This window comes from Mus pahari, chromosome 3, assembly GCF_900095145.1.
Source record: "Mus pahari chromosome 3, PAHARI_EIJ_v1.1, whole genome shotgun sequence".
Lineage (NCBI taxonomy): Eukaryota > Metazoa > Chordata > Mammalia > Rodentia > Muridae > Mus > Mus pahari.
In genome coordinates this window covers 77146584-77174363 of record NC_034592.1, presented here as the reverse complement: position 1 = coordinate 77174363, position 27780 = coordinate 77146584, and the positions used below count along the sequence as shown (strand labels likewise).

The following is a 27780-nucleotide window of genomic DNA, read 5'->3' as shown; positions in this document are numbered from 1 at the left end:
GGAGGGAGGGAGGGAGGGAGGGAGGGAGGAAGGAAGGAAGGAAGGAAGGAAGGAAGGAAGGAAGGAAGGAAGGAAGGAAGGAAGGAAGGAAGGAAGGAAGGAAGGAAGGAAGAAAAGGGAAGAATTTGGCGAATTTGGCGAATTTGGCTTCCTAGTCAGTCCTCAGTTTACAGAATCGTGGCTTGTAAAGCCTTCACAAGCCGTCCAGGTTTCATGAAGCCAACGGTTTCCAGGATAATTTTGCCTTCATCCCCTTATTTGAGCATTCAGAGGGCTGAGCCTGCCAAGGAAACCTAACAGACACATATCTCTTTAAAGGAGAGGCGACGAAGCCCCAGCCACGCCCTCTACTCATTAATATTGAGTTATCGTGAATATTGATGTGGGGGCGTGGCGCCCGGGCCAGCTGGGTTAACCAGCCCGGGGTTCCCAGTTTCAGACTCCGGAAAGTGACAGAAGCCGCGCGGAGGAAGAGACCCAGAGAGATCTCTGCGACTCGGCAGCCACCCATCCTCGGGGGAGCATTGTGCTCCCCCACCCCTGGCTCCCGCCCGGCCTGGGGGGCTCCTCCAGCATCGGCCCCACCCCCGGGCTCCCCATGGAAGCCAGCTGCGCCCCGGGAGGAGCAGGAGGAGGAGTCGGCTGAAAGCCCACGGTGCTTTCGGCGCCGCTGCCCTAAGGCCCCCCAGCGCCCCCGACCCGCGCCACCCCCACCGCTCCTCCCCCGGGGCTCGCCCGGACCTGCCCCCCGGGCCGCCTGCCCGCGCCCAGCCGCAGCCCGGTGCGGGGTTCGCCGCCGCCCTGGAGTGAGGAAAGCTCAGCCCGAAGGGGTCCCCTGGAACCCGGCGCGATGGACGCGGTCTTGGAACCTTTCCCGGCCGACAGGCTGTTCCCGGGATCCAGCTTCCTGGACTTGGGAGACCTGAATGAGTCGGATTTCCTCAACAATGCGGTAAGAACGAAAGGGTCTCGGTTCCCCTTTGCACACAATTCTCACCCCTCTCCACAGAGCGCCTGGAACCCCGCAAAGACCCGCAAGAGCCAAAGAGGGGGCTCAGTTCAGGGTCCCCTGGATGGACACGTGCTAGGGTTTTAAGATAGGACGACTAGTTCCTTGGACGCCCCTCTTAGACCAGGAACCTAGAGCATAGGCTCGCAGCTATCGCCTCACACCACTCCTGGGGACTCAATCCAAGAACACGTTGGCCTCTGGCTTCTAGGAAGGGGGACAAGGAGGCGTAAGGGGCCTCTGAATCTCGGACATAAACTAATGAGACACCAATCCCCACCCCAAACCCCACAGCCCGCGCGCGGCATAGTCAGCCCATAGTCTTCCATCCGCCCTCCACCCACCCCAAGGTTCTGGGACAAGATTGGGCGCAAAGTAGAGGAGCTCTTTTCCTGCGCCCTCTTTGGGGCCTCGGTAGCTCTGAGGCTGTATCTCCGCCTGGGGGCGCACAGGGGAGCTTTCCCAGGCCAGACGCCCAAAGCTTCTAGGGGGTCAGAGGCAGACCCAGATGCTGAGCCAGACCCAGAAACTGAGGAGCCCTGCTCTGGCCTCCCTCCCGGCAAGCCATTTGGGGGTGGTGGGTCAGGGAAGCACCGGGTGACGTTTCAGAAGACCTTTTTTTTTTTCCTATCAGTATGTCTCCTGGCCACTGTGCCGTGTGGTTCTGCTAACTTTGTCTCTCCCTGTGGCTTCATGACTGCTCCCTACTATGAAGTTATCTTCCTTCCCTCTCCTTTCCCCTTCTTTTCTAAGGAAACGTGGCTCTCTCTTCTTTCCTTTCTCTCTCTTTCACTCGGGCTCAGCCCTAAAGACTTGATGGAGGAGGAGCATGACTGACAGACAGACACACGCGCACACACACACACACACACACACACACACACGGGGGGGGTGGAGAACGGGATTCAGGGGCTCATCCTGAAGAAACATGGGCTGTTTGGAGAATCTTCTGGGAACCCACCGCCATCATAGAATGAGCCACCGTTGCACACCCCTCCATCACACACACACACACACACACACACACACACACACACACACACACGGGAGGCCAAGCACGTGGGTTCCCACCTGTTCCTCTCTACCTCTTGCACTAACAAAACTTTAGCAGGCAAAGGCCTTATATGTCCTTCATTGAGTGTCCCGCTCAGCCTGATTCTTGTCACCGTCAGTCATGGGGTGACAGATCTCCCAGACATTCTCAAGTAGCATGTCCCGGCCTTGCTGTCTGAAGGAGGTTGTTCAAGTCTTAGTCTTCTACATCAGATGGAAGGAACTAGGAGAGATGCTTTGTCTTAGAAGTGGCAACACCCTCATCCTGCCTCTGTTTCCCTTGTGAGCCTGGGCCATGCTTCTCTCTCTTTCCCCCTCAGGCCTCTATTACCTGATCTGTAAAATGGGGGGAAACCGGGCCAATGCTCCCTAAGGATGGTTCTAGATGCTTCCCAGGAGTAAAACAACAGCGTTTGGAGGGACCACATAGCCCTCTTGGAGCACGTAAAAGATTCTGCTCAGAGGGAAAGAGGTTTGTTAGGGCCCAGGCTCCAGGGGACAGTGCAGCTGGGGACCGACTGAGCTGGGCTTTCTTCTCAATGAACTCTGCAGCCTGCTCTGCTCTGTAGCTGCTCCTCTGGGCCTTGCTTCGGTGCAGGAAAGAAGTCCTGATGCGCAGTGGGACACCAGGAGGGAACGGCCAGCTGGGGCCGGGGCCCTCGTCTGGACCAGGGTCGGACAGTCATGGGGAAGAGGTTTCTAGGAGGAGAAGGCTCCTCTCCTGGCTAGAACATGGGAATTCTGCATCTGCCTCTGCTTCTGCCACCAGCTAATGGAGCTGTTCTCATAGACTCTTCAGGGCTTCGATTCCCTTATCTGTAATAGGAGAACATTGTTCCCTGTAGCATCATTGTAAGGACTTGGTTAGAAGAGTAACATAAAGATGCTGTAGATTAAGGCCTGCCAAGGAAGAGACCTGACTTCTTCCATGCACTGAATGAAAGGGACAGAAACCCTCAGCTGGGAGTTGCTGAGTGACTTCGAGTGAGTCCCATTCCTTCCCTGGGTCTTCTATTTCCAGAGAGAGGGGGTCCAGGGATAAGGATGGGAAGGATGTGTCTACTTGGAAGATGGAAATTTGTGTCTTCACTGTCCTTGAAAATCCCCAATGTGGGCCATTAAAGCTACATGGGGACTCCATGTGCCCACCACCACCACCATTGCACTAAAAGCGAAAAGGGAAAGCCAGTTTCTCCTGATTACAACTGAGAAGACTTACACTCCCTTTGCTAGAGGCAGGGCCGGGACACAGGGAGTCCAGCAGGCATGCCTGCAGGTAACTAGTGCTGGCGTTGCCTCTGAGGCCTTCTTCCTCTTATAGAGATGAGGCCTATGCAACTTTAGAGGCCCCCTTAGACCAGAACAGCGGTCCTTCTCGCCAGAGGTGCAGGGCTTCTCCTCCTCCAGCCTCTCTGCCCTCCCACAGCTCCTAAGTGACTGTTCTTCAGCTCTCTTGCAGCACCCTATGGTCCTTTTAGCCCTGTGCGTGCAAGAAAGAGTCTGGACTCAGATAACTGGCATGGAAGAACAGAAGGAGAGAGGGTCTGTGCGTGCCTTATCTCTGGCCAGGAGAAAGGGATATCTCTGGTTTCTCTCCAGGGAACTGACTCAGGATTCCAGAGAAACCCCAGCTGGGAGGTGTGGGGAGGAGGAAGAGGGGGAGCAGGGAGGGGGGTTCTGTTGTCTCACAGGGGAGCAGCAGGAAGTTGCAAGGATGTTTGCTCAACACACCCATGTACCTCTCGCAGCTGGGAAGGCCAGGTGTGGGGGTGAGGGGACCCCAGGACTAGCCCAGAGGAGGGGTTTAGAGGGAGGTCAGGCCGATCACTGCTCCCCACATTCCCAGCCTGACTTCTGCACTAATGCTGAAGTGGAAAGTCAACAGGCCCCCACCCCCAGCCTTTAGAGGATCTGGGGAGATTAGAGAAGTATGTGTGTTTGGATGTGCCTGTGTGGGTGGGCTTTCTGCAGCCTTCGACAGTGTGTGTGTGTGTGTGTGTGTGTGTGTATGTTTGTGCGCGCGCGTGCGCGTGCGCATTCTGACCAAAAGAAGGGCCAAGGCACTATGGCCTTAGAACCTACGAGAAAAAAATAAATTAAAAAAAAAAAACTCATTGGGAAATCAAAATCTCAGAGTTTTGATTCAATAGTGAGGGCTTCTCAAACACTTGAGTTTGGAGTCCATGGTTTGCTTATTTTTACTTTTTTTTTTTTTTTTTCCTTCCCCAACTTTTGAGGAAACAAGCTCCTGAGAGCCAGGGGCTTCATCTGCCTCCTTTATCCCAGTGCCCGACAGAGCTCCGTACAAGGTGTAGGTCAACCATTGATAGATGTGTAAATGGATGAACGAGGTTCAGGTCAGACTCCAACTATGCTATGTGGTGGGGTATGCAGGTGTGTGCTCCGGTGTGGGGGGGGATGAGAGGATTCCCTCCTCAGAACCACCTAACTCTTGAGACTGTCTCTCCCTGGCCAGGGGCTCACTAAGTAGGCTAGACTGGCCGGCCAGCCCCAGGAACCTGCCTGCCTCCACCTTCCTAGCACTCTGATTACAAGTGTGCGCTCCTGGGTGGGTTCTGGGGATCGAACTCAGGTCCTCATGCTTATGCGGCAAAGACTTTTACTGACTGAGCCAGCTCCCCAGCTCCCTTAGCCTCTATAAGTTTTAGGGAGAAAAGTCGAGGATGCTAAATCCACCTGCTCCCTGCCATCAGAGTCCTGCGGCGGGTGTTGCTTCTGGGCTTTACAGAGAATATCACCATGGTTTCCAAAGAGTGGGCACTGCTAGGAGGCATTGCCATAATCTGCCCGTGGCCCCTCAGGCCCTAGTCTCCTAGAGTTGGTTGGACTGTAGGGAATTTGAACCTGTGGCTCCTGAGCCAGACTTTGAGCCTGGGTCTTCTTCTGTTCCTTCTTTCTCAGGTAGTTCTAGGTCACTTAGACCTACATTCAGCTACCTAAAGCTGTGGTCCTTTTGTGGTACTACTAACTCAGGCCTTTCCCCAAGCCGGTCCTGCCGTCTGCAATGCTCTGCCTCAAGTCCTTCATCCCACCTCCGCACCCCACCCTCAGCTCGGATGCCCGGGACCCTGCTGTTTTCCATGCCCTTCCTTCTGGTTTCTTCATGGCCCGAATCCCAGTCTGCAGCTGTTTTATTGACTTTTTATATATTTCCTCCATGAAGAAGTCCCATAAAAGCAGAGACCATATCAATTTTATACATTGCCATAAACCCTCCGCATAGTATTGTGACGCAAAATAGGCCCCGGCCATAGTAAAACTCTACAATAATGCAAAATCCAACCCACCACTTCCAAATTATGTAGAACACGGAGCTATTTGTTTGTAGAGTCAGTGAAATGGGATACATTTCAGGCGGATGGACCTGCCGTCCCAAGCAGCAAGAATAAAGGTGACACAGCAGACTGCGGGAGACCCACGGGAGATGGGGTACCTGTTTCTGAGCCCCCCAGACACAGAGATCTGCCCACTTCATCTGAGCCTGAGCCTGGAGATGAGGCAGAAGCACAGGTTTCTTCACACTGCAGAGGACTTTGCACTAGTCAAGGATTTACTGTGTTTGCAAAGAAAATTCTTTTAAGGTAAAGCTGTTTAGAAACAATGAGAATGCCCCAGAGCCGAGAGCTCACGGGCCATGCAGGAAATTCCAGAAGGGGCCCTGGAGCCTCAAGGTCCTGACCTGGCCAACCCCGAGTGTGCTGGGGTGCCCAGAGAAACCTCGCCTGCCCCTAAGCCTTCCTGTGTCTGCCAGAAAGTCTTTTTCTCATTCACTATATACATGTCCATCCCTTCAATGGCTTGGGATTAGAGAGGCATGTTGGTAGATCCCAGGGTTCCTTCAATGAAGGAGACCCACCCAGGTCTAAATCGCTACCCATCGATAAATGAGAAATCCAGAAAACAGAGGGAATGGATACCACGCTCTGTGTAGCTCCCTAGATGTGACCTAACTGCAGCAGTCAAAAAATTAAGAAATGACAGGTACATGTGTCCATGTAGATACAGAAAAGCTGGGATTCAATGGCTTGGCTCTCTGATGGACAAGCAGCAGTGTCCTGGAAACTCAGTGTGTTTATTATCTACAGTTGAGCAGAGAGGCAGAGTCATTGCATACAGATAAACAAGGAGACTGGCTTATAACATACAGCTGAACTAGGAGCCAGGGTTATTATACACAGCTGGAGGCTGGCTTAACTAATATTCTTGTAGGGCAGCAGTCTTCAGGCTGTGACCAACCAGGGGAGAGTAAGCTACAGTTTTCTGCGCACACTATCAACAGGGACACTCCGACCTGAGGAAGGCTTTGCCATCCCTCTGAGACTCACCTGGAGAAGCTTTTGTCACTCCCATGAGGCTAAGGCATTGGAGTCCTTGTCATGGCCATACTCATGACAGCAATACACATTCACCCAGGACTTCTCTTGCTTCCTATATGTGGACACTGGTTGACACCATGACAGAGCAGACACCTTGTAGGGCCTGAAGACAAGTTAGAGGTTTTGCAAGGTTTCTCCAAAGTGACCTTGCATGCCCTCCCCGGTGTCTTCCACACCTGGTGGTGAAGGCTCGATTGAGAAGCATTTCAGCGGGCAGCACCATCTCTACCTTCTGCCTGAGCATCTAACCAGCATTCCATTCCTTGTGCAGACGAGAAAAGGAGGCTCAGAGAGGGTGTACAACTCTCTTCAAATTGAGAGTGCTCCAGGGAATCCGAGAACAGAGAGAAATAGCTAGAGATTAGCTCCCTTGCACGCTTTCTTGTTCTGGTTGCATCCAAAGGGCTCTGCCTGTGTTCTCCTGGTTGCCGTCCTTACCGCACCATAGATACCTAGAGTTTTAGGTACACAGCTGGAGCCCCTGGACAGGCCTCTTGTCCCCTCTCTTTATGTCCATGCTGGGTTCTGTTCTCTATAGGACCATTAATAATTCCTCCCAACTGGGTCCTCCCACCTCCTGCAGTCTCTATACCCAGGACCTCCGGAGCATCTCTCGGAGACCTGGCTTGCCCTTGAACCTCTCTGGAGAAACCAGTTCCAGATGTTGGAGAACAGGCTGTTCTTCTGGAAGTCTCAGCACTCCAGGGGGGCAGGATGGAGGAGGAAGATTTGGGTGGAGTTGAGTGAAGACTGTGAGCATTGCTTTGGCTGGAAGTCTGTGTAACCCCCTTGAGCAGACCCAGGGAAGTCACAGTCAGTGACAGGACCCTAAACCAGGAGCAGGAAAAATGTGGAGGTTGGAATGTCTGGCTCAGGAGCTGGGAGGAATAGAACACGACCCAGAACCCTGACCCTCAAAGGGAGTGTGTCATGGGTATCGGTTTCCCTGCAAAGTGCAAGTCCTTGATCCCTGAGAACTGGATATACCATATCATCAATGAGTTTGACTTGACTGAGTTGAGTGGATTTCCTTGTGGCCAGGCTCAGTCTGCCCCTCCCCCAGCTCTCCAGGGACAGAGCATTCAGTGATGCTTCCTTGGCCCTTGGCTGTTGGCCCAGAAACCATTTCACCCTTCACAAAGAGGCTGACACATCTAAGCAGGGATGTGTGGTCCGACAGAGCAGCTGGACAGCAGCAGCCGCTTCCTCCTTCCCCTTCCAAAAGAATAACAAAAATGAAAGCAGCAGAGACAAGAGGCAGGCCCTTCAGGCCCTCCTGGAGAGCCGGGAGGCAGTTCTCAGGCAGTGACTGCAGGGCTCTACTAGCTGGAAGCCAGACTCAGCCTGCTCCTGTGGGCTCTGCTCTGCTTGGACCTGAACCGCCTTTATCCCTCAGTCACCTCATTCCTCAGCTTTCTGTGTGATCTCAGGCAAAGTCCTTTCCCTCTCTGGGCCTTGACTTCCTCGTTGCTAAACACTAAGGGTTCCCTGAAGGCAGAGGACCATTCGTTAATTTCAGCCATTCTCTAGCTGTAGAGCTTAGGAGGTATTTATTTATAGTGTAGGCTGATGGAGGGATGCATAGGTGGGTGTTTACATGGATGAATGGAGAGAAAGAGTGGATGGATAGTTGGATGGGTGGATGGATGAGGAGAAGAGGGAAAGAAAAGAGTAATAGGAAGAGGAAGGAATGGATGTGTGGGTGGTGGCAGGAAAAATGGGTGCAAAGAAGAGCTGGGTAAGGAGGAAGTGGAGGAGGAATAAGTCTATAGGAGGACAATGAAGGAAAACACACTCTTAAAACTCCCAGCTTCGGTGGTTCTTCGATTCATTCATTTATGCGTGCATGCATTCATTCAAGTGCTGAACTGTGTCTCACCTCAGCTGTCCACTTTATCACGATGACCTTCGTGTATGTGTGTGTGTGTGTGTGTGTGTGCACACTACATGTATATTCACATTTGTATGGGTATAAGTGCACACGATGTGCGTGAATGTCTCCCTCAACTTCCGTCCACGTTAGCTACTGAAATGTGATCTATCTCTAAACCCAAGAGTTCTCCAGGCCACCTAGGCAAACTGGCAAGTTTGTCCCCACCTCTGGAGTGCTGTGGTTACAGGCTGGCCACCACACCTACCTGACTCTCATGCAACCGTTGGGGCTCTCGACTCTGCTCTTCACACATGTGCAGCAAGGGTTTGATCCACTGAGCTATCTCCCAGCCCCCATGATGACTTTTCTAGTGTGAACTATTAAGAATACATGCAATAATGCATGTATTCTATAGTGGACTCTATAGTATAATAAAAATAGCTATCTGGGAATTCACCAGACACCATTAGAAACAGACAGTGTTCCAAATATCATGGTCTTCAAAATTGCATGGGTTTGGGTGAGAAGCAAACATAGCTCTCAAGCCCACTCACTGTGGACAGATTCAAACCTCAAAAGCCTTCAAACAGGGCTGGGAATGAGGCCTAAACTATATAGACTTCAGGTCCAAAACAGGTGACAGAGGGCTGGCAGGCCTTGTGCAGCTGGACTGTGACTCCTCCTCCTCCTCTTCCTCTTCTTCCTCCTCCTCCTCTTCCTCCTCATATCATCCTCTTCTTCCTCCTCCTTCCTCTTCCTCTTCCTCCTCTTCCTCTTCCTCCTCCTCCTCCTCTTCCTCCTCCTCTTCCTCCTCCTCCTTCCTCTTCCTCCTCCTCTTCCTCTTCCTTTTCCTCTTCCTCTTCCTCCTCATATGATCCTCTTCTTCCTCCTCCTTCCTCTTCCTCCTCTTCCTCTTCCTCCTCCTCCTCTTCCTCCTCCTCCTTCCTCTTCCTCCTCTTCCTCCTCTTCCTCTTCTTCCTCCTCCTCCTCTTCCTCCTCCTCTTCCTCCTCATATCATCCTCTTCCTCCTCCTCCTCCTCTTCCTCCTCTTCCTCTTTTCTTTCTCTCTTTCTTTCTTTTGTTTTCTGGTGTTTTGAAGCAGGGTTTCTCTGTGTAACAGCCCTGGCTGCTCTGAACTTGCACTACAGACCAAGCTGGCAGAGATCCTCCTGCCTCTGCCCCCAAGTGCTGGGATTAAGGGCGTGGGCCACCATGGTAGCTCAGACTTCTTTTCTTCGTGCTTATAGTGGGAAAGATGGTCAAAGGTAGGGTTCCCATGAAAACTCAACTAAAATATCTCTCTCTCTCTCTCTCTCTCTCTCTCTCTCTCTCTCTCTCTCTCTCTCTCTCTCCCCTTCCCTTTGTCTCAAGTGTACATGTGTGTATGCTGTGAAGCACATGTAAAAGTCTGCAAGTGCATGTGTGTGTGTGCACACGTATGGGGTCAAGCACCCTTACCAGCTTAGCCATCTTACTGGCCCCCAACTAGGAATTCTTGAAGAGGGCCCCGTGCAGAGCCTTGCACAGCGCCCTCTGCAGGACACAGTTGCTGCCGCTGCTTTCAATCTGACACTGTCATGGTCTGAGAAGAAAGGTGTCAGCATTTGGCCACCACCGCCCTTGGGGAAGCAAGTCACCTTCTCCAGTCCTAGGTGGAGGCTTTCATACATGTTCTGACCCCAGGTCCTTGTTCATGCTAGACAAGTGCTCTGCTACTCAACTGGACCCAGCCCTCTTTTCCCTTTTTAAATCTTAAGACTCTGTAGTCTGGGCAGGCCCTTGAACTTGTAATCCTCCTGCCTCGGTCTCCTGCATAGTTAGGATTACGGGCCTGCAACACCAGACCTGGATAGAAGCCCCTTTCTTTGGGTTAAGCTCCCAGGCCTCAGAGCTCTGTGCTTGTATGGATTCTGGAGCTGGAAAGCCGGGGAAGGAGCAGAGCTGGGGCCCTGGGTGTAGATGCCATGCCTGGAGCAGGGGCCCATATTTTGTACACAACACTGTACTAACAGGAACCCACCTCCATTCTGTCAGCCGCCAGTGATGTCTCGGAATCTAAAGATCAGTTTCTGGAGTCAAGACTGGGTTCCAGTGTGGTTTGACCAACTGCAAGCAGCACAAAGCTGGGCAGGCAGGATATCCCTCTGTGTGCCCCGGTTTCCTGGTTTGTAAGGCAATGGCTCTGATAGTATCTACTCTATTTTCTGAAGCCTAAGTGAGACCCTGAAGGCAAGGAAGCAGAGCAGGGGCGGTCACACACATGTTTGCCATTATTATTACTGTCAGCTGTACTGTGAGGACGTCTACCTGGTCCCATGCTCAGTGTTCCCGTTTAAAAGGAGACTTGGGTTCCATTGTGTATAGAGTTATGCATGGCATTAACCAGTAGCCAGCAGCCTGCACACTATGGTAGCACAGGAGCAAGAAATCTTGGAGCTGAATGATCTGGGCAGGCTTCCTGGAGGAAGCAGCCCGTGAGGTGAATCTTGGAGGATGGGAGGGATAGGATGAGAAGATAAAAGAACATTCCAGGCACAGGGTGTAGCAAAGGAAGGGACAATCTTACAAGCTGGAGAGAGGGGAAGGGGGCTACCTCTCCTGTGGAATCCATTATCTCACACCTTTGATCCCATTCTAGGAAATGCAGATTTTTTTTTTCAACAGAAAGTAGGGAGCCTGTGATACTTCTGACCCCGACAGGTGGTGGCCCCAGTAACTTTGACCTGTCTTAGTATTAGGAGATCTAGAGTCCATTAGGGCATCTTAGATCTCTGTCTGTCTGGCTTTCCTCAAGAGGGGACAGAGTTTTCTGGAAGCCCAAGGTAGCATGAGGCAGCAGTGAGTCAGGTCCTTCTCCTCCTCCTGTCATCACAGCCTCCTATCTACTGACCCCTGTGACCTGGTGTGACTCTGCCTGCACCCCACACCTCCTCCCCCACCCCCACCCCTACTCCCAGTCAGAAGCAGCAGTCCCCAGTTCCTTTGGCCCTTTCATCATAACACCAGAACCCAAGGCAATTCCACCCTTGCAGGAGGGTAAGTTGTCCCTATTTAGAGCTGGGGTCTCTCCCAACCAATGCCCTGTCTCTTGGCCCAAGCTTAGGACTCTAATGGGATTCCCCTATCCCATCCAGGAACTCAGACCCCTCTGATGCTAGAGAAAGCATGTCCCTGTGAAGTCCGGGGGGGGGTGGGGTGCTGGAAGGATCTGAATCCCATTCTTCAGCCAAGCCCAGCCTGGCACAGCACCCCTTGGATCTCCCAGCCCTCAGCTGGGACAAGATGCCCGAGATCTTCTCCCAGAGTGGACGCCCAGCCCTACCCTCTGCCTCCCCAAAGCCCTCACCCCTCTCTCTCCAGCACTGCAAATCAGTTCCACATTTGGGGTCTGGCATGCTGTATCCACTCAGAACTCTCCCCTCCCAGACAGCCTAGGCTCCCACAAGGTCAACTCAACCCACAGGGGTCTGCAGAGAAAAGAACCCTTGCCTTTGACACCCCCTCCAGAAGACTGGGGTGGGGGGTTGGACTGTGGGGAGAGGGTCTGAGGGTTGCCAGGCTCTCCAGAATAGGATGAGAAAGGGCAGGGGGTGGGGCTGAGGCCTAGCCAGAGCAAGCAGATGCAGAGTAAGGGTGGGGTGTGGTGAGGGAGGCTGAGAGGTAGTCCCCAGCTCAGCACATTCCTGAGACATCTGGCTGAGCTGGAAGAGCCCCAGCTGGCCTGAGAGTTGCTCCAGTTTCTCTACTCTGATGTCAGGCAGGCAGGACCTAGTGCTCCCCCCACCCCTCGCAGAGTCCTGCTGGCCTGAAGTCCATACAACTGAGTTCTGAGGCCGGTGCAACCTGAGTTCTAGGCACCCAGAGAGAGAAAGAGAGAAAAAAAAAACAATGTTGCAATAGAGGAAAGAATGGCCGGCTGGAGAGGGCCTGACTAGGGTACTAGGGAGCCATCCTGGAAGGCCGAAGGCTCGCTCCTCTGACTGATTCAAGAGAGTCCTTCCTAGAGCACCCGCCAGTCTCTTCCTTGAAAGGAGGCTAGAGAGAGATGCATAATGTTCTCAAGTCCGTGACTGATGTGACCCCGGGCAAGTCCACTCCATCCCTGGTCCTCCATTTTCCTCACCTGCCATAGCTAACTTTGAATGAGCACCTTCCGTGTGCCCTGCACTATTGATGAACTTTACAGATGTTTTCTTGTTCACTTTTCCTAGCAGCCTGGGGCTGTAGATAGAAGCTCCCCTGCTTCATAACCAAGACTCAAGCTCAGAGAGGTTAACTGCCTGGCACAGGCTACACAGCACATAGCAGACCAAGGTTGGAATCAGACCCTGTTTATGATTATGACTATGCCACTCCCCACAATAATAGGAGGCGGGCCTTAAGGTGCTTCAAATCATGTTTTCTTTTGGCTAGAGCTGTGCTCTTCAAGAAGGACAAGGGGTAGGCATTAGTCACACACTGGGTGGGGGAAGAAGGCAGAACATCTGGCTTGGGTGCATCTGCTGGGTTAGGAGTTTCCCTTTGAAGGTCTAGAGGGATCCAGAACCCAGGCACTAAAGCCATAGCCTGATCCCCAGTGGAACCCCAGGGTCCTACACCTTCCCAAAAGGAAGGGAGGATATAAGGAGAGAAAAATGCCAGTTGTTCCAAAAATAAAACCTGAGGACGATTCAGACAGGCTGGGCCTTGAGGAAGCCAGAAGCCGAGCGGTGACTGTGCCGAGGAGAGGGGAGAGGCCAGCAGAGCTGCAGCAAGAAGAGCCAAGCGCTAGGCTCCAGCCTTGCGGGACTTCCAGCTGGTCAGAACCCAAAAGAGCAGATCCAGCCAGCTGCCCAGCAGGCCCCGTGTATACTCAAAGACCTGGCCCGAGGCTTCTCCAACACCGAGTGGGGGCTCTGGACCCTACAGAACCGGTCTGTCTTGGCTTAAACACAAAATGTCCTCGGGCCAGACCAATGTGAAAAATGGGTATAGCACACACCCCCCTCTCCCCAGGGAGGAGCCCAGGGAGGGAGTCCAAGCCAGTGGAAACTCTGCCTGGAGCAGGAGCAGGCTGGCAGCAGAGCAGAATTCAGGACACTCATTCCTGGACGCCCTACTACGGAAGAAGCAGCCTCAGCCCATTAGCTGATTAACACGTGCCTTCGTTCACCTGCTCAGCCAGTCTCTAAACACCTGTGTTCTACATGAGCGTGCAATGCATTGGCTATACCCATGAGAGCTGAACCTGGCAGGCTCCATGCCTATCATTCCAACACTGAGGAGACTAAGGCAGGAGGATTACAAGTTTGAGGTCATGCTGGACTAACCAGGAGGACTTGGTCTGAAAGGGGGTTGAGGGCAGGATTAAGCACAGCTAGTCAGAGGCGACATGGTCATTCCAAGCTACCCTGTGGAGCTTAGACTAGTCCAGGGGCACTTGGGAGTTATGGGTAAATTTGGGGAATGGCCTAACTGTTTTAGGATTTGAGAGATCACAGCTCTGGAAAATGATCACACTCCCAAATATCAGAAGTCTTTCTAGAATGGGATACAGGCCTGCTTGCTCATCTCTCTGTCCGCAGAGCTGAACACAGAAAAACAAGTTTTTACTATGAACTCTTACTGAAAGTAGATGAGTGGGTACATGATGGGCAATGGGGGTGACTGCCTGCTTATTCTCCAGAGGTCCCCAGGGCCAGCTCTAGCTCTTGGTTTTCAGTGCCCTGAGCTGTCCCCAAGGCATCCACTGGCAACTGCATATGGACCAGCCTCCTCAGCAGCCAGACCATGAGCTGCCATCCCTCAGTGGTGCCAGTCACAGCTAATCTGAGCCCTGGGCAGTGCCACTCACTGCCATAGCTTCCTCCTGTCCAGACAGTGCCTGGCGCCTGCCTCAGAGTTGGGCCACAGCATAGGAGCCGCCTGGTTAGAAGACGGCAGGGATTGGCCAGGAACGTGGGGGACCTTTGGCCTACCCAGGAAAGAGTAGGTGGTTAGACTTACCGAGCAGGAATTGCGGAGGTGGTATATGCCCTCTCAGGACCTTCCTTGGCTTAGAAGTAGCCTGCAGTGGGTGCCAGCTTATTTTTCCAGCATATGCTGGCACAAACCCTGCTCCAGTCTCCGTGACAGCCACTCCTCAAATCCAGCTGTGATTGTCCCAGTGTCAAACAAGCTAGGACTCCCAAACCTTCTCTTGCTGGGGCTCACGTGCCTCTCAGGCTTAGCTCGCTCATCTTTTAGGCTGGGGGGGGGGTGAGGTGGTGAGTGTGGTGGCCATGACTGTGTCTTTCCTGTGTTGTGCTTTTGTTGTTTTGGTTTTTGAGCTAGGTCTCTCTGTGTAGCCCAGGCTGGCCCCAAACTCATAGAGATCCACCAGCTTCTGCCTCCCAAGTGCAAGGATTAGAGGTACGCATCACCAAACCTGGCCTTTGGTGGGGTTTTGGTACTGGTGATAGAAGCCCGGGGCCTCGTGCACACTTAGCACATGCTCTAACCCCTGAGGCACATCCTTTGAATTGGTGTCCATCTGACCCCATCTGATGAGTGTCTCATTGGGCTTGTGTCACTGCCTGGTAGTGTCCCTCTATGTAATCCGGAGTGCTATGGGTGGAGTATTAATATACACATCATAGACCCTGTGCAAGACAAAGCTCAGTGTATCAGTTGTGGGGGTAGGGGTGTCATGTCAGAGAAGTGGGGATTCTCTGGGTGGAAGGTCCCTCCCGTGCCAGGTCTGGGATGCAGGGTACACATGTGTACACATGTGTACACATGCACTCACAGAAGCATCCCTGTGTATTTGGACTTGGGTTTCACGGTTAATCGTTGAATAAGGGAAAAACAGGTCAACCCGGCACCAGCCCTTCCTTGGCCTGTAGGAAGAGGGGCTGATAGGACGTTAGAGAAGATTCTCTGTAACCCCCGCACCTGCCAGGAGGGCTCTGGGAAGACGTTTATCCCTTCTAGGCTCAGAAAGGCTAGACAAAGAAGGAGCTGACTCTTCCTTCTGACTGACACCTCGATTCAGGGGGGACACAAACGGTAACCCAGGAGAAACCTGGGCACACCACCTGACCATGCCTGGACCCCAGAGCAGAGCCAAGAAGGGCTCTCCATCTGGGGCCTCCTGGGTTCTGGTCCAGTGTCTATGCCCTTTTGTCAGGCAGCCAAGAGCCTGTCTCTAGAAGACAAGTTCATAGTCTTTTAGGGCCCCCAAATACCTGGATGGTGATGTTTAAGGACAAGGAGATCTGCTGACAACTGGGGACCCAGAAGTCCATGTCTCTGGCAGTCTTAAGTTTCCCTCACCCAACTCCCACCCACACTGGACACAGCAGTGACTCACAGCGGTGGCCTTTGGGCTTGAAATGGAGGCAATTATCTAGTGAACACTAGGCAAGTAACCGTCCAGGAATGTATGGGTCAGTGTGTTAGGGGACAAGAGGCGTCTGTTGCCCTCCCTGGGAAAAGAACGAGGGAAATGTGAGAGGATTCCCCTCCCGTCTCTTCCCAGAGCTTATTTTCTCAGAAGGAAAGTTCGCAGGGGATTTCCCCCACCCCTGATCCCATATCTCAGTCTGGACCAACTTAGGTCTTTCCCACGCAGCACGGGCTGAATCTCTCTGGATCAGGGTTTGGTGCAGGCATCAGGGGACCAGGTCCAGGTCTAAGGGAGAGAGGCGCAGAGTGGCTGCTTTTACTTATACCACAGCTGACCGCTGCGCCCAGACATTTTCGCTGTCTGCAGTGACCCCTTTGCAAAGGTTAAGGAAAGAGCTCAGTCTATACAACCCTGGGAACATCCCCTCTCACACCAGGGGCTGGTTGGGGTTCATTCGTGCCACCCCATGGTAAGATTACTGGAAGAGGGGGAGGGGCAGAACTGGAAGTGAGTTGCTCTCTCTCCGTTCGCCTATCACCGCAAGTGGCCACACGACTGATTAGGGTCGTGGAATTGCCATCTCAGCTCTGCCCCAGACACAAACTAAGAACTGGTTATACTGCCCCTCTGTCCAGCAAGCTTCCCGGTCTAGAGCCCATCTCTGCGCAACCGCGTTCCCGGCCAGGCGGGCGGTGGCTCGCAGCCTCCTATCATTGGCCAGGAGCTTCTCTACTCTCACCAATGGCAAGCGGGATTCCTGGGAGGGGCGGGGCCCAAGAGGCCGACTAAGCCACGTAACTGCAGCGGGGAGCAAGCAGGGCCCTCGCCACCGCTAAAATTTAAAGGGCGGGCGGCTGAGCTGTAGCGCCAAGGAGAGGAGCAGCAGCCGGGGAGGCGGGGTGCAAGCCTGAGAGCCGGAGGTCTGGGGACCTCTCCTTCCAGAGAGTGGAGCCGGCGCCTGTTGCCTGTGGCGGCCGAAAAAGAGCTGATATTGGCACAAGTGTAGGAAAAAGTCTTTAAGGAGGAGGGAAATCTCTCCAATGCCTCCTTCTCTGGCTTCCCACCCCCGTTGCCTGTACGGAATGGCACCCCCCGAAGACTGCCCACCCTAACAGAACACCCCGCCCCCTCAAACGCTGGCGTGAGCCTTCCGTGAACTCCTGGCCACCGGCCTTTCTCCCCCTACCCCCCCCCCAGCGCCACCCCCTATTTCCATCAGACAGCCTAAATATGATTCTTGTGTGTCTGTGTGGACTGGAGGAGGTCTCGATAGCGGGCGAGAGCGACCAGGGCCAGAGATGGGGAGGTTTGAAATCTCTAGAGTGAGCTTTACGGGGATGGAGGGAGGTGGGTATAGAACATAAGGGAAACCTCCTTACCCCTCAATTCAATCCCAGAGCTGCGGAGAACCCCGTCCGAGATACTGGCGGCACGCCGTGTGACTGTGGGGTAAATGGCTTGCTCTTTCTGGATTTTAGCTTTCTTGTTAGCAAATGGGTTGAGGGGCATAGACGACCGACTTTCTCAGGTTCCTGCTGTCTCACACCATAACTGAGATGCTGCGAGAGGCCAGACATTAGATGGAAGTAGGCTACAGTAGTCAGTGAGCAGCTACTGGTGGCAATGCTCCCCTGAGAGGCAGATGGGTCTAGGTGCTGTGTGACAGGGCCACACCATCCACCCAGCACTCCAGGAACCTGGGACAAGGAGGAATGAGCGCGGGAGCTCCTCTACCCCACCCTGCCTGCCCCTTGGCCGCCCTCCTCTTCCACTTGGCTCCCACCGCTCCCAGCCTGCTGAGCGTTGGCTGTTTCTAGCAGGTGGGGTAGTGGGCGTCTCACAACACCCGGGTCATTTGAGGCCCCCTAGCAAGTTCATTCGGGCACCTCCAAAGGGGGTCCTCGCTTATTTTCCTAAAACTGGAAAACCTTCAGGGACCCCATATCCCAGACTGGAGGGGGGGCTAGCTCTTCTCTCCCAGGCCCCCGGGAAGGAGTTTGGCAAACCCCTATCGCCTGCGGAGCAGCTGCTGGAGAAATACCGTGGCCGCTGACTCATGGCTCTTCCAGCTCTGTGCAACCCCCTCCCCTGGGCCCCACCGCAGCCTTGGAGAGCGCTCCCCCCCACCACCACCACCATCACCGCATCCCAATCCCCGAGTTCGACTGGAAGGAAGCGCCCCCAGCTGGGATGGCCTGGGATGATGGCCGTGAGAATGGATCATACATCCCTAAAGCGTTTCTGTCTAGGTTCTCGGTTGTTCTAGAGACTTGTTCAGACCCTGAGCTCTTTGTACGGCACCGCCCAGACTCTCCTGAACAGCTAAAACACTAGTGGCCTTACTCTGAGATGCAAAGCCCTACCCCTGCACCCCTACTGAATGAGTGGCTAGCAGGTAAACAAGGCACAGACCTGTCTCCAGGAATATAGTCTGGCACCAGCCAGGCTAGTCCCTAAAGGAGAGGTGTGTGTTGTGGTGGCTGGGGAAGGTCTGGGTATTGAGGGACCATGGGCACTTTCTGTCTTTGTCTGGCTCTGTTTGCCCTGCCTGTCAAATGTAAAGCAATGCCTTTGTTCCTTGGGGAGTAGTGAACTGGTGCATGGGCTGGGGGCGTGGCTCAGTAGGTAAGGGCAGCTGCCTAGAATGCACAAGGCCTTGGGTTCCATCCCAGCTCCTCACGAAGGCAAGAGGATCAGAAATTCAAGTTAACCATAGGGTATGGAAAAGGTGGAATACATGAAAGCACTTGGGGAGTTTAAGTCAAAAGAAAAATATAAAATAATGACGAAGCATCCCGGAAGAACAGAAACGGGAGCCCAGAGTATACCAATGGTATCTCTGGATTCGTTTTGCCCTGGAGTTTCTTGTCACACTTGCTCAGGAGGGAGCCTCAAACCACTTCCCTCTATAGAGTCCAAGCTCATGCCCGAGTTTAGGGGCTGCTGTTTTCATAGTATTAACTACCAAGTGTTTCATACGTACTACTACCACAGGCTGTTCTGAGCGCTTCGTACACTCGACCATTGCATCCTCATAATCATATGAGGTGGGTACCAGGCGTCTAACCAACACTTGATCCCCATGGCAATGCTGTGGAGTAGGAGCTATAGAGAAGTTTTTCAAAGTCAGCGAGTAGTGGAGCTAAGAGTTGAAAACAGCTCTCTATGGTTCCAGACTTTTGCTCATCCCCCTGCCCCTGGAAGACTACACATTTGATGCTAAGCCTTACCCTGAAGCAGAAGGCACTGCTCATCCTGCCTGTGTCCTAATGGTTCAGACACAGAAAGCCAAAGACTGGTCCTGGAGCCATTTCCCTTCACAGTCTCCAGGTGGAACACAGAACCTGAAGCAACCCCAGCCCAGTCTCATTCAACCAACCAGCTAATGCACATGAACAATAGTACCACTGTGTTGCACATTAATGACTCTTCAAGAGGACAAAAAGCACCTAGTATGTGTTGGCCCAGGAGTGTTTTATTGATGATATGACTTTTCTTGACTTATGACTGTGCAAGGGACTATCTGAAACCTTTACTCGTATGGACTGGCTTAATCCCTGCAATGATCTTAGCAATGGAAACCATTATCAGCCCCGCTATGTACAGAGGAGGTTAAAACAAGGGGTTGATTAGCTTTCCCACAATCATGGTCAAAGCTCTTGTCTGTTTATTTCTGAGAAAGAAAATTGACATCTGTACCAAGTATACATATAGCTGAGATTAATAGTTTGCCAGGATTTTTACTTCAGTATTTTGATGGATTCTGATATTTTCTACTTATTTTGTATTTTGTTCTGTGCTATTTTTTCTTAAACTCTGGCTATAAATGCCCACATGGACACGGGGACAGTTTATATAACTTCGACTTATAAAGCACGTGCTTGGCACACACAAGGCCCCAGATGAAAATAAAAAAACATACTTTTACCTGTATGTGGTAAAATCAGAAAGCACAAAAGTGGTTCCTAGGGGCTGGGAATGGCAGGGAAAATGGGGGCTGTGGAGAGGGGGCAGTGGGGGCTGGGATACACTAGCAAAGGAGTCGGTTCTAATGCTTTGCAGCACAGTAGGGTAGTTGTGGTCGACAACGATTAATTATATATATCAAAATAGCTAGGAGACAGCATGTCAGTGCCCCACAAAAGAAGTATACATGTTTAAGGTGATAGATATGCCCCATTAACCCTGTCTGGGCATTGTGCATTGGCACATGTAATGAAATGTCAACGTCTGCCCCAAAGATATGTACAATTATTGTGTGTCAAGGAAAAATTTTCTAAGTATATTTTTTTAAGTTCTGGTCATAACCCACTAAATCGATTTCATAACCCATGAGTGAGTCACCACTTGCTGCTTACACAGTCTGAGTCAACAGCTGGAATGATTGAGGCCAGGACGCAAGCCTCCGTGAGGGGGAGGCGGCCCCACAGTCTGATGCCTTGGGGTAGAGGACAGCCTGAGAAGGGTTCAGTAGATGCCTGAAACTCCAGCACTTAGAAGCCTCGGGCAGGAGGGTCATGAGTTTGAAGCCATCCTAGACTACTTAACAACACGCTGCCTCAAAGAAACAGGCAAGAAGGCTAGAGAGATGGCTTAGCCATTTACAGCACGTGTTGCAGAGGATCCAAGTTCAGTTTTCAATACCCACATAAAATCTGTCAGCCATCTGTAACTCCAGTTCCAGGGGATCTGAAGCCCTCTTCAGACTTCCACAGACAACAGGCATACACAAGGTGCAGAGTCATACATGCAGACAGAACACTCATATGTATAAAATAAAATGAATAGCCTTCCCCCCCCAAAAAAAAAATCAAGGTGGGTGGAACTCTGTGGAGTTACAAGGTTTCCTGGGCCACATTGCATTTACTGCACCCCATGTTCTTCATAGATAGTATTTGTGACTTTTGCCCTATATGTCTATCTGCCTCTCTCTCTCTCTCTCTCTCTCTCTCTCTCTCTCTCTCTCTCTATCTGTGTGTGTGTGTGTGTGTGTGTGTGTGTGTGTGTGTGTGTGTGTAGGCCAGGGGTCACCTGGTTTCTCCGGTTCCATACATTTTGTATGTTAAATATGTTCCTATTTATTTAATAGGTATGAGCATTTTGCTTACATGTTTGTGTGTGCACTATATATGTGCTTGGTGCCTGTAGAGGTCAGGAGGAGGTGCCATATTACCTGGAACTAGCTACAGAATAGTTGTGTGGGTACTGGGAACTAAAGCTGGGTCCTCTGCAAGAGCAGCCAGTGGTCTAACTGCTCAATCATCTCTCCAGACCCCCCCCTTTTTTTAATAAATAAAAAAGTTAAAGGTGAGGAAGCTTGTGAGATTGTTCGGTGAGTGAAGGCACCTGTCTCATGTGCCTAGCAGCCAGAATTAGGTCCTCCAACCCCACTTAAAGATAAAAAGATAGAAACAACCCACAAAGTTATCCTCTGCCATTTACACATATGCAGTGTGTGCATGCATGTACACACACACACACACACATTCACACAGATACACATACACACACACACACACACATTCACATACATACATGCACACACACACATTCACACACATACACACACATTGTAATGATAACGATGATAATAACAAAAAGGGTTTTTGAGACAGGGTCTTTCTACATAGCCCTGGCTGTCCTGAAACTCACAATATAGACTGGGCTGGCCTCAAACTCACAGAGATCCACCTGCTTCTGCCCCCTGAGTGCTGGAGTTAAAGGCAAAGGCCACATGCCCAGCAACAACAACAAAATGTTTAAATAAAAAGAAAGAAAGATGGCTCAGTGGCTAAGAGCACTGGCTCCTCTTCCAGAGGTCATGAGTTCAGTTCCCAGCAACCACATGGTGGCTCACAACCATCTATAGGGGGATCTGATGCCCTCTTCTGGCAGGCAGATATATATGCAGCGGAGCACTCATACATTAAATAAATAAATAAATAAATAAATAAATAAATAGGAGTTAAAGCCAGTGATGTTGGTCACGGGGTGGGTGACAGTGCCCTGGTACACTGGTCACAGTGAGGGTAGTAGTGTCATGATATGGTGTCATATAGTATAAGTGGTAGGAAGAAAAGAATGAAGATGTGCCCATCACAGCAGCACCTCTCAAGTCACACTGAGGTTCCCTTCCCTCCCCAGCACTTTCCGGAGCACCTGGACCACTTTGTGGAGAACATGGAGGACTTCTCCAATGACCTGTTCAGCAGTTTCTTTGATGACCCTGTGCTGGATGAGAAAAGTGCTCTGCTGGACATGGAACTGGACTCCCCTGCTCCAGGCATCCAGGCGGAGCACAGCTACTCCCTGAGTGGGGATTCTGCACCCCAGAGCCCTCTTGTGCCTGTCAAGATGGAGGACACCACCCAAGGTAAGATGGGAAAGTGCTCCTGGGAGGGGGAGGGGGCATCCACCGCCCAAGACTCCCAGAGCATCTGCCCACAAGCCCCTTACAGCAGGGTGCAGCTCCGGGCCTCTCAGTGCCCCTGAAATCAAACCCATCTGGCCACTTCTTAAAGGTCCTGCCCTGGCTTCAGTCAATAAGCAGTTCACAAAGAGTGGTCCTTAGACAACAGTGTCACTGACAGCCTGTGACAAATGCAGCACCTTTTGTGGAGCTGCTGGAGGTGGCTTAGCGGGCAACGTGCCTGCCACTCAAGTATGAGGACCTGAGTTTGAATCTCTGGCTAGATAGTGGTAGTCCTGTAACCATGGGGCAGGGGCATGGAGGAGAAGAATAAACCCAGAGACAAGTAGATCCCAGAGGCTTGCTAGCCAGACAACTTAACTGAAACAGGGAACTTCAGGTTCAGTGAGAGACGTTGCCTCAAATAATAATTTGGAGAGCGACAGAGCCAGACATATAACATCCACCCACCTTTGACCTACATAGGCACAAACACACATGACCATGCACCCACACATCTGAACCCTCCCATACACATCCACACTCAGAAAATAAAATAAGAGCCAGGCATGGTGGTTAATACCTTTCATCCCAGCACTCAGGAGGCAGAGACAGTCAGATCTCTGTGAGTTAGAGGCCAACCTGGGCTACACAGTGAGTTCCAGGACAGCTAGAGCTGCACAGAGAAACGCTGTCTTTAAAATTAAATAAGTAAAATAAACAACAATGATCAATGCAGAGCTGCAGCCAGCCCAGCATGGAGGCGAGTGTTGGTAACTTAACACTCAGGGTGCTGGGTAGATGGTGCTAAGTCTGAAGTTAGCCTGGGCTACATGGTGAGACCTTGTCTTCAGACACACAAACTACAAAACAAGAAATGCTGCAGGCTGGAGAGATGGCTCGGCAGTTAAGAGCACTGACTGCTCTTCTGAAGGTCATGGGTTCAAATCCCAGCAACCACATGGTGGCTCACAACCATCTGTAATGAGATCTGACGCCCTCTTCTGGTGTGTCTGAAGACAGCTACAGTGCACTTAGGTATAATAATAAATAAATCTTTAAGAAAGAAAGAAAGAAAGAAAGAAAGAAAGAAAGAAAGAAAGAAAGAAAGGACGGATTCCAGCATGCATCATCATCAATCATCGTCATCATCAGTATAGGCAAATTACAGAGTATCTAGAACTTCCCATCTCCTTATACCGACATACTCCAAAATATCATTTAGGCGCCCTGTTTCAATTTTGGCTCCTGAAGTGGAGCTCAGCGAGGCAACCTCTCTCCCATCTCCCATCTTCGAAGCAAGCAGCCCTCTGCCTCCAAACTGCTCCTCGAGGGTACTTAGCAGCTGAGACCCACACTGCCCCACCCCAAAACACTGCCTGTTCTGTCCTTTCCCCTAACACAGGTAATCCAGATCTTGTCATTTTTATGGGTGGGTGACCACGGACCTGTCCCTCTTAGATTTGTTTTTATTTTCTGTCTATGGCTGTTTTGCTTACATGTATGTATGTTAATCACATACATGCAAAACAGGGTGATAAATTTTCTGGAACTGGAGTCGCAGACTGCCATGTGGGAGTTGAATCCTGGGTCCTCTGAGCGAGCAGCTGGTTCTCTTATCCACTGAGTCACCTCCCCAGCCCCCAGATCTGTCTTTTAACCTTGAGAAGCCTCAGTATCTTCGTCTCCCTGCGGGGACAGTCGTGAAGGCGTGCGAAGCACTGCCTGCCTCCATGGTGGAGGCGGCTCCCCTGTTTTATTTGTACCACACAATGTCCAGGCAAGGTAGAAATACTTTAATAATCCCTATTTGATCCAGAAAAAAAGACTTCACAGCTGAGCAGAAGTGGCGCACGCCTTTAATCCCAGCACTTGGGAGGCAGAGGCAGGCAGATTTCTGAGTTCAAGGCCAGCCTGGTCTACAAAGTGAGTTCCAGGATGGAAAAACCAAAAAAAAAAAATTAAAAAAAAAAAAAAAAAAAAAAAAAAAAAAAAAAAAAAAAAAACGAAACAAAAGAATGAATATGTATACATATATAGTATGTATATGTATACATATAATATACACACACACATACATATCTGTCCATAAGGCTCTCAGCTCTGGGCCCAACATGAACTATACATTCCTATTAATTCTAGGAGTGGTTAGAACAATGAATGAAATTTGTTCATCTTGCCTTCCAGACGACTCTGGCCTTGAATGTAAATTCTTGGTTGCCCACTCTATTAACTGGGGAGAAAACGATGCCTTCCCAGAATCTCCGTTAGCTCACGAGCATTGTGCTCTTAGATTGAACCAGGCTGCAGAGTCGCTCCAAGAGTAGAAACTGGTTTTTGTTCCCCCTGCCAAGAAGGAAGGGACACCTTCTGGAGTTTAGGGAGGTCCCGTGGCTTGTGACAGCTGAGGTCCCAGCTGCTCACCAACACTTCCGCAACTGCCAAGTTCCTGGACCTCTGTGAGGTCTCAGACCCTAGCCTGGGAAGAGCAGGGACGTGACGCGTGATGCGGCCCCTCTCAGCCCATGACAGATGATGACGGCAGATGGATGACAGAGTTTCGATCCACCCTGCTGGCTGGCTCAGCAACTCCTCAGCTACCCCAGGTCTATTTTTAAAGCAATTTGTCTGTGGCCCTTTGCGGGGACAGCTTCCCGAACGCCCACAGCTTGGCCCTGTAATTTGGGAAGACTGTGGGTGTTCCTGGGCCTTGGGGTCTGCCTGTGGCCCAGGGCTGGGCTCTCAGGCTCCATGCCCATAGTGGGCGGGCCTCAGAGTCCCCTCCACCCAACTCCCTGCAAGCTCACCTCCTGGCCCCTGCCTTACTGCTGCAACAGTGGGCAACACTGCCCTAGAAGAGCGAGATGCCCATTGCCCACCGGGAGCTGAGCCATGCCAGCCCTGAAGCCCAGGTGTAGCCAAAAGACCTTACATGACGACAAGTTACACCCTACATGACTGCGTGTCAGGAGGTGGACTCTGACTTGGAAAACCTAAATATCCTTCCACCTCCATGAGCCCCCATCACCGAGTCTGTGGAACTCACCCTTTGAACTATGTTTCTAATGTCACGCGTGGTGGTCCAGTCTAGATAAAGCCTTGGGTTCCATCCCCAGTACCAGCATAAACTGGGCACAGTAGCGCAGACCTGTAAACCTGATGGTCAGGAGGTGGAGGTAAGGCCGGAGGATCAAGGCCAACAAGGTCACCCTCAGCTACGTAGCAAGTCCAAGAGCCAGCCTGGACTACTTGAGACCTTCTCTTTAAAAAGACCAACGAAAGTCAACTCTTTTCTTCCAAGTTCTTTCTTCTCCGTTCCCACGGCCTGCTGTTGCTTGCTCCTCTCTCTGTCTTCTCTCCTGCACTGTTTACCTCCCACACCCGCCCCACACTCATACCTTCCCGACTGCCCGCCCGCCCGCCCGCCCTGTCCTGCTCACCCGATTTTCCCCCACATTGAGCCAGTCTGCTCGGTCCTTTTATAGAATGGGCTTCACAACTGACATTCAAATCTAAAACTGACAAGCAGCAAGCACCTGAGCATCTCGTAAGGAGGCTCCAGTCTATGAAACTATGAATCTGAGGGTGTACACGGATGGTAGTGCCCATATAATTCCAGGAGAATAGGACAACGTGAGAGAGTTGTCTTCCAACACAGCATCCTCAGCCGTCCATTCCCATGGCCACATTCTGAATCTTACCACCTCCAGAAACTGCAGCCATCTAAACAGCTTTCCAATTTGTATCTTCTTCTTTTTCTTCTTCTTCTTCTTCTCCTCCTCCTCCTCCTCCTCCTCCTTCTTCTTCTTCTTCTTCTTCTTCTTCTTCTTCTTCTTCTTCTTCTTCTATTACTACTACTACTATTAGTGTGTGTGTGTTATGAAGGGCACACGTGTACCACAGACCGCCTGTGGAGGTCACAGAATAACTCTGTGGAGTGTGCTCTCTCTCCTCCCTTATGTGGTGTGGCTTCCAGGGCTCAGACTTGGGGTCCCCAGACCTGCACTCTCGGGGTTCCCAGACCTGCACACTGAACCGTCTCACTGGCTCTGATTTTTTTTTTCAAACATGTTTTCAATCACAACCATAACTTTCAGCTCACTACTGGGAAACCTCTGTGTCCAGAAGTCCCTGGATCTCCTTCATCAGGACAGGAGCCCCACTTAGCTAGCCCTCAGTCCTGCTTAGCAGGAAGGGCAGGATGAACTAGAAGGGTTCACTTCATGGTGTCTGAGAAGCAGTTGAAAGAGCCAAATTCAGAATCTGAGGATTGCAAAGGTGGCCAAGTGGTTGCGAGCCTGTGCTGCTCCGGCAGAGGATCCCAGAGGATTTCGCCCTTCTTCGTGGCTCACAGTCACCTGAGTCTCTGGCTCAGAAGATCCAGTGCTTTCTTCTGGTTTCCTCAGACATCTGCACGCACGCACACGTAAATTTTTTTTGTAAAGATTTTATTTTATGTAAGTACACCATAGCTGTCTTCAGATACACCAGAAGAGGGCATCGGATCCCATTAGAGATGGTTGTGAGCCACCATGTGGTTGCTGGGAATTGAACTCAGGACCTCTGGAAGAACAATCTTAATGTTCTTAACCTCTTAACCGCTGAGCCGTCTCTCCAGCCCAGCACACTCTTGACTTTAACATAATAGAAATAAATCTAAAGTTATGAATCCTATCATGGTACAGTCCCAGGGCAGCTCCCGGTCCGTGCTACCTGCTCACCTTTCTGACTCCACCATCCCTGTCCCCAGGTGTTCTCACACTGCTAAATAGGGCAGTGTTTACTGAATAACGATAATCGTGTTAACACTAGTTACTGATTAATGAACATTCACTTCTTGCTAAGCACTGTGCTAAGTGTTAACAAGCTTTGTACCAGGAATCCTGCAAATCTCCCCACTAGGTCTGACTGTTCATTTTTCTGACTGTTCTATTTTTTTCTTTCCATGTGCGTTCATATGTGCATGTGTATGCACATGTATGGGGCAGTCAAAGACAGATATCCGGTGGCTTCCTTAATCACACTTCCATTATTTTTTTTGAGACAGGGTCTCTCATTGAGCCTGAGATCCCACTGATTGGCTACACTAGCTAGCAAGCAAGCCCTGAAGGTCCTCCTGGTCTACCCCTGCATTACTGGACTGATTGTCATATGCTCTTGAGCCCAGCTTTTTATACGGGTGCTGGGGATCTGAACTGAGGTCCTCATTCTTTTTTTTGTTTTGTTTTGTTTTGTTTTTCTGTTTTGGATTTTTGGTTTTTGGTTTTTCTTTTTTTCTTTTTTTTTTTTCTTGTATTCTTTTTATTATTATTACTATTTTCTTTATTTACATTTCAAATGCTATCCCGGGTTTTTGGTTTTTCGAGACAGGATTTCTCTGTGTATGTAGCCTTGGCTGTCCTGGAACTCACTCTGTAGACCAGGCTGGCCTCAAACTCAGAAATTTGCCAGTCTCTGCCTCCCCAGTGCTGGGATTAAAGGTGAGTGCCACCACGCCCAGCTTGAGGTCCTCATTCTTACACAGAAAGCCATCACCTCAGCCCCACTTTCCTCATTTCAAAGATGAGGAAGCTGAGACTCAGAGAGAGTAAGCAGCTTGCCTAAGGTCACACAGCAGGCCAGGAGAGGTCTAGGTGCGGAGGCCAAACCTGTTCAGTCAGTGCCTAAATACAA

At 51.2% G+C, this 27780-nt stretch overlaps 1 protein-coding gene across 1 annotated transcript in view; it reads left to right on the top strand.

Annotated features, from left to right (window-relative positions):
* Positions 1 to 444: 444 nt before the first annotated feature.
* Positions 445 to 27780, top strand: part of Creb3l1 (cAMP responsive element binding protein 3 like 1) — a 41697-nt gene continuing 14361 nt past the window's right edge. The window contains exons 1-2 of the mRNA XM_021193356.1: positions 445 to 952; positions 21843 to 22071. Of these exons, the coding sequence (XP_021049015.1) occupies positions 851 to 952; positions 21843 to 22071 (331 nt within the window). The 5' untranslated portion in view covers positions 445 to 850. The remainder of the gene's footprint in view (positions 953 to 21842; positions 22072 to 27780) is intronic.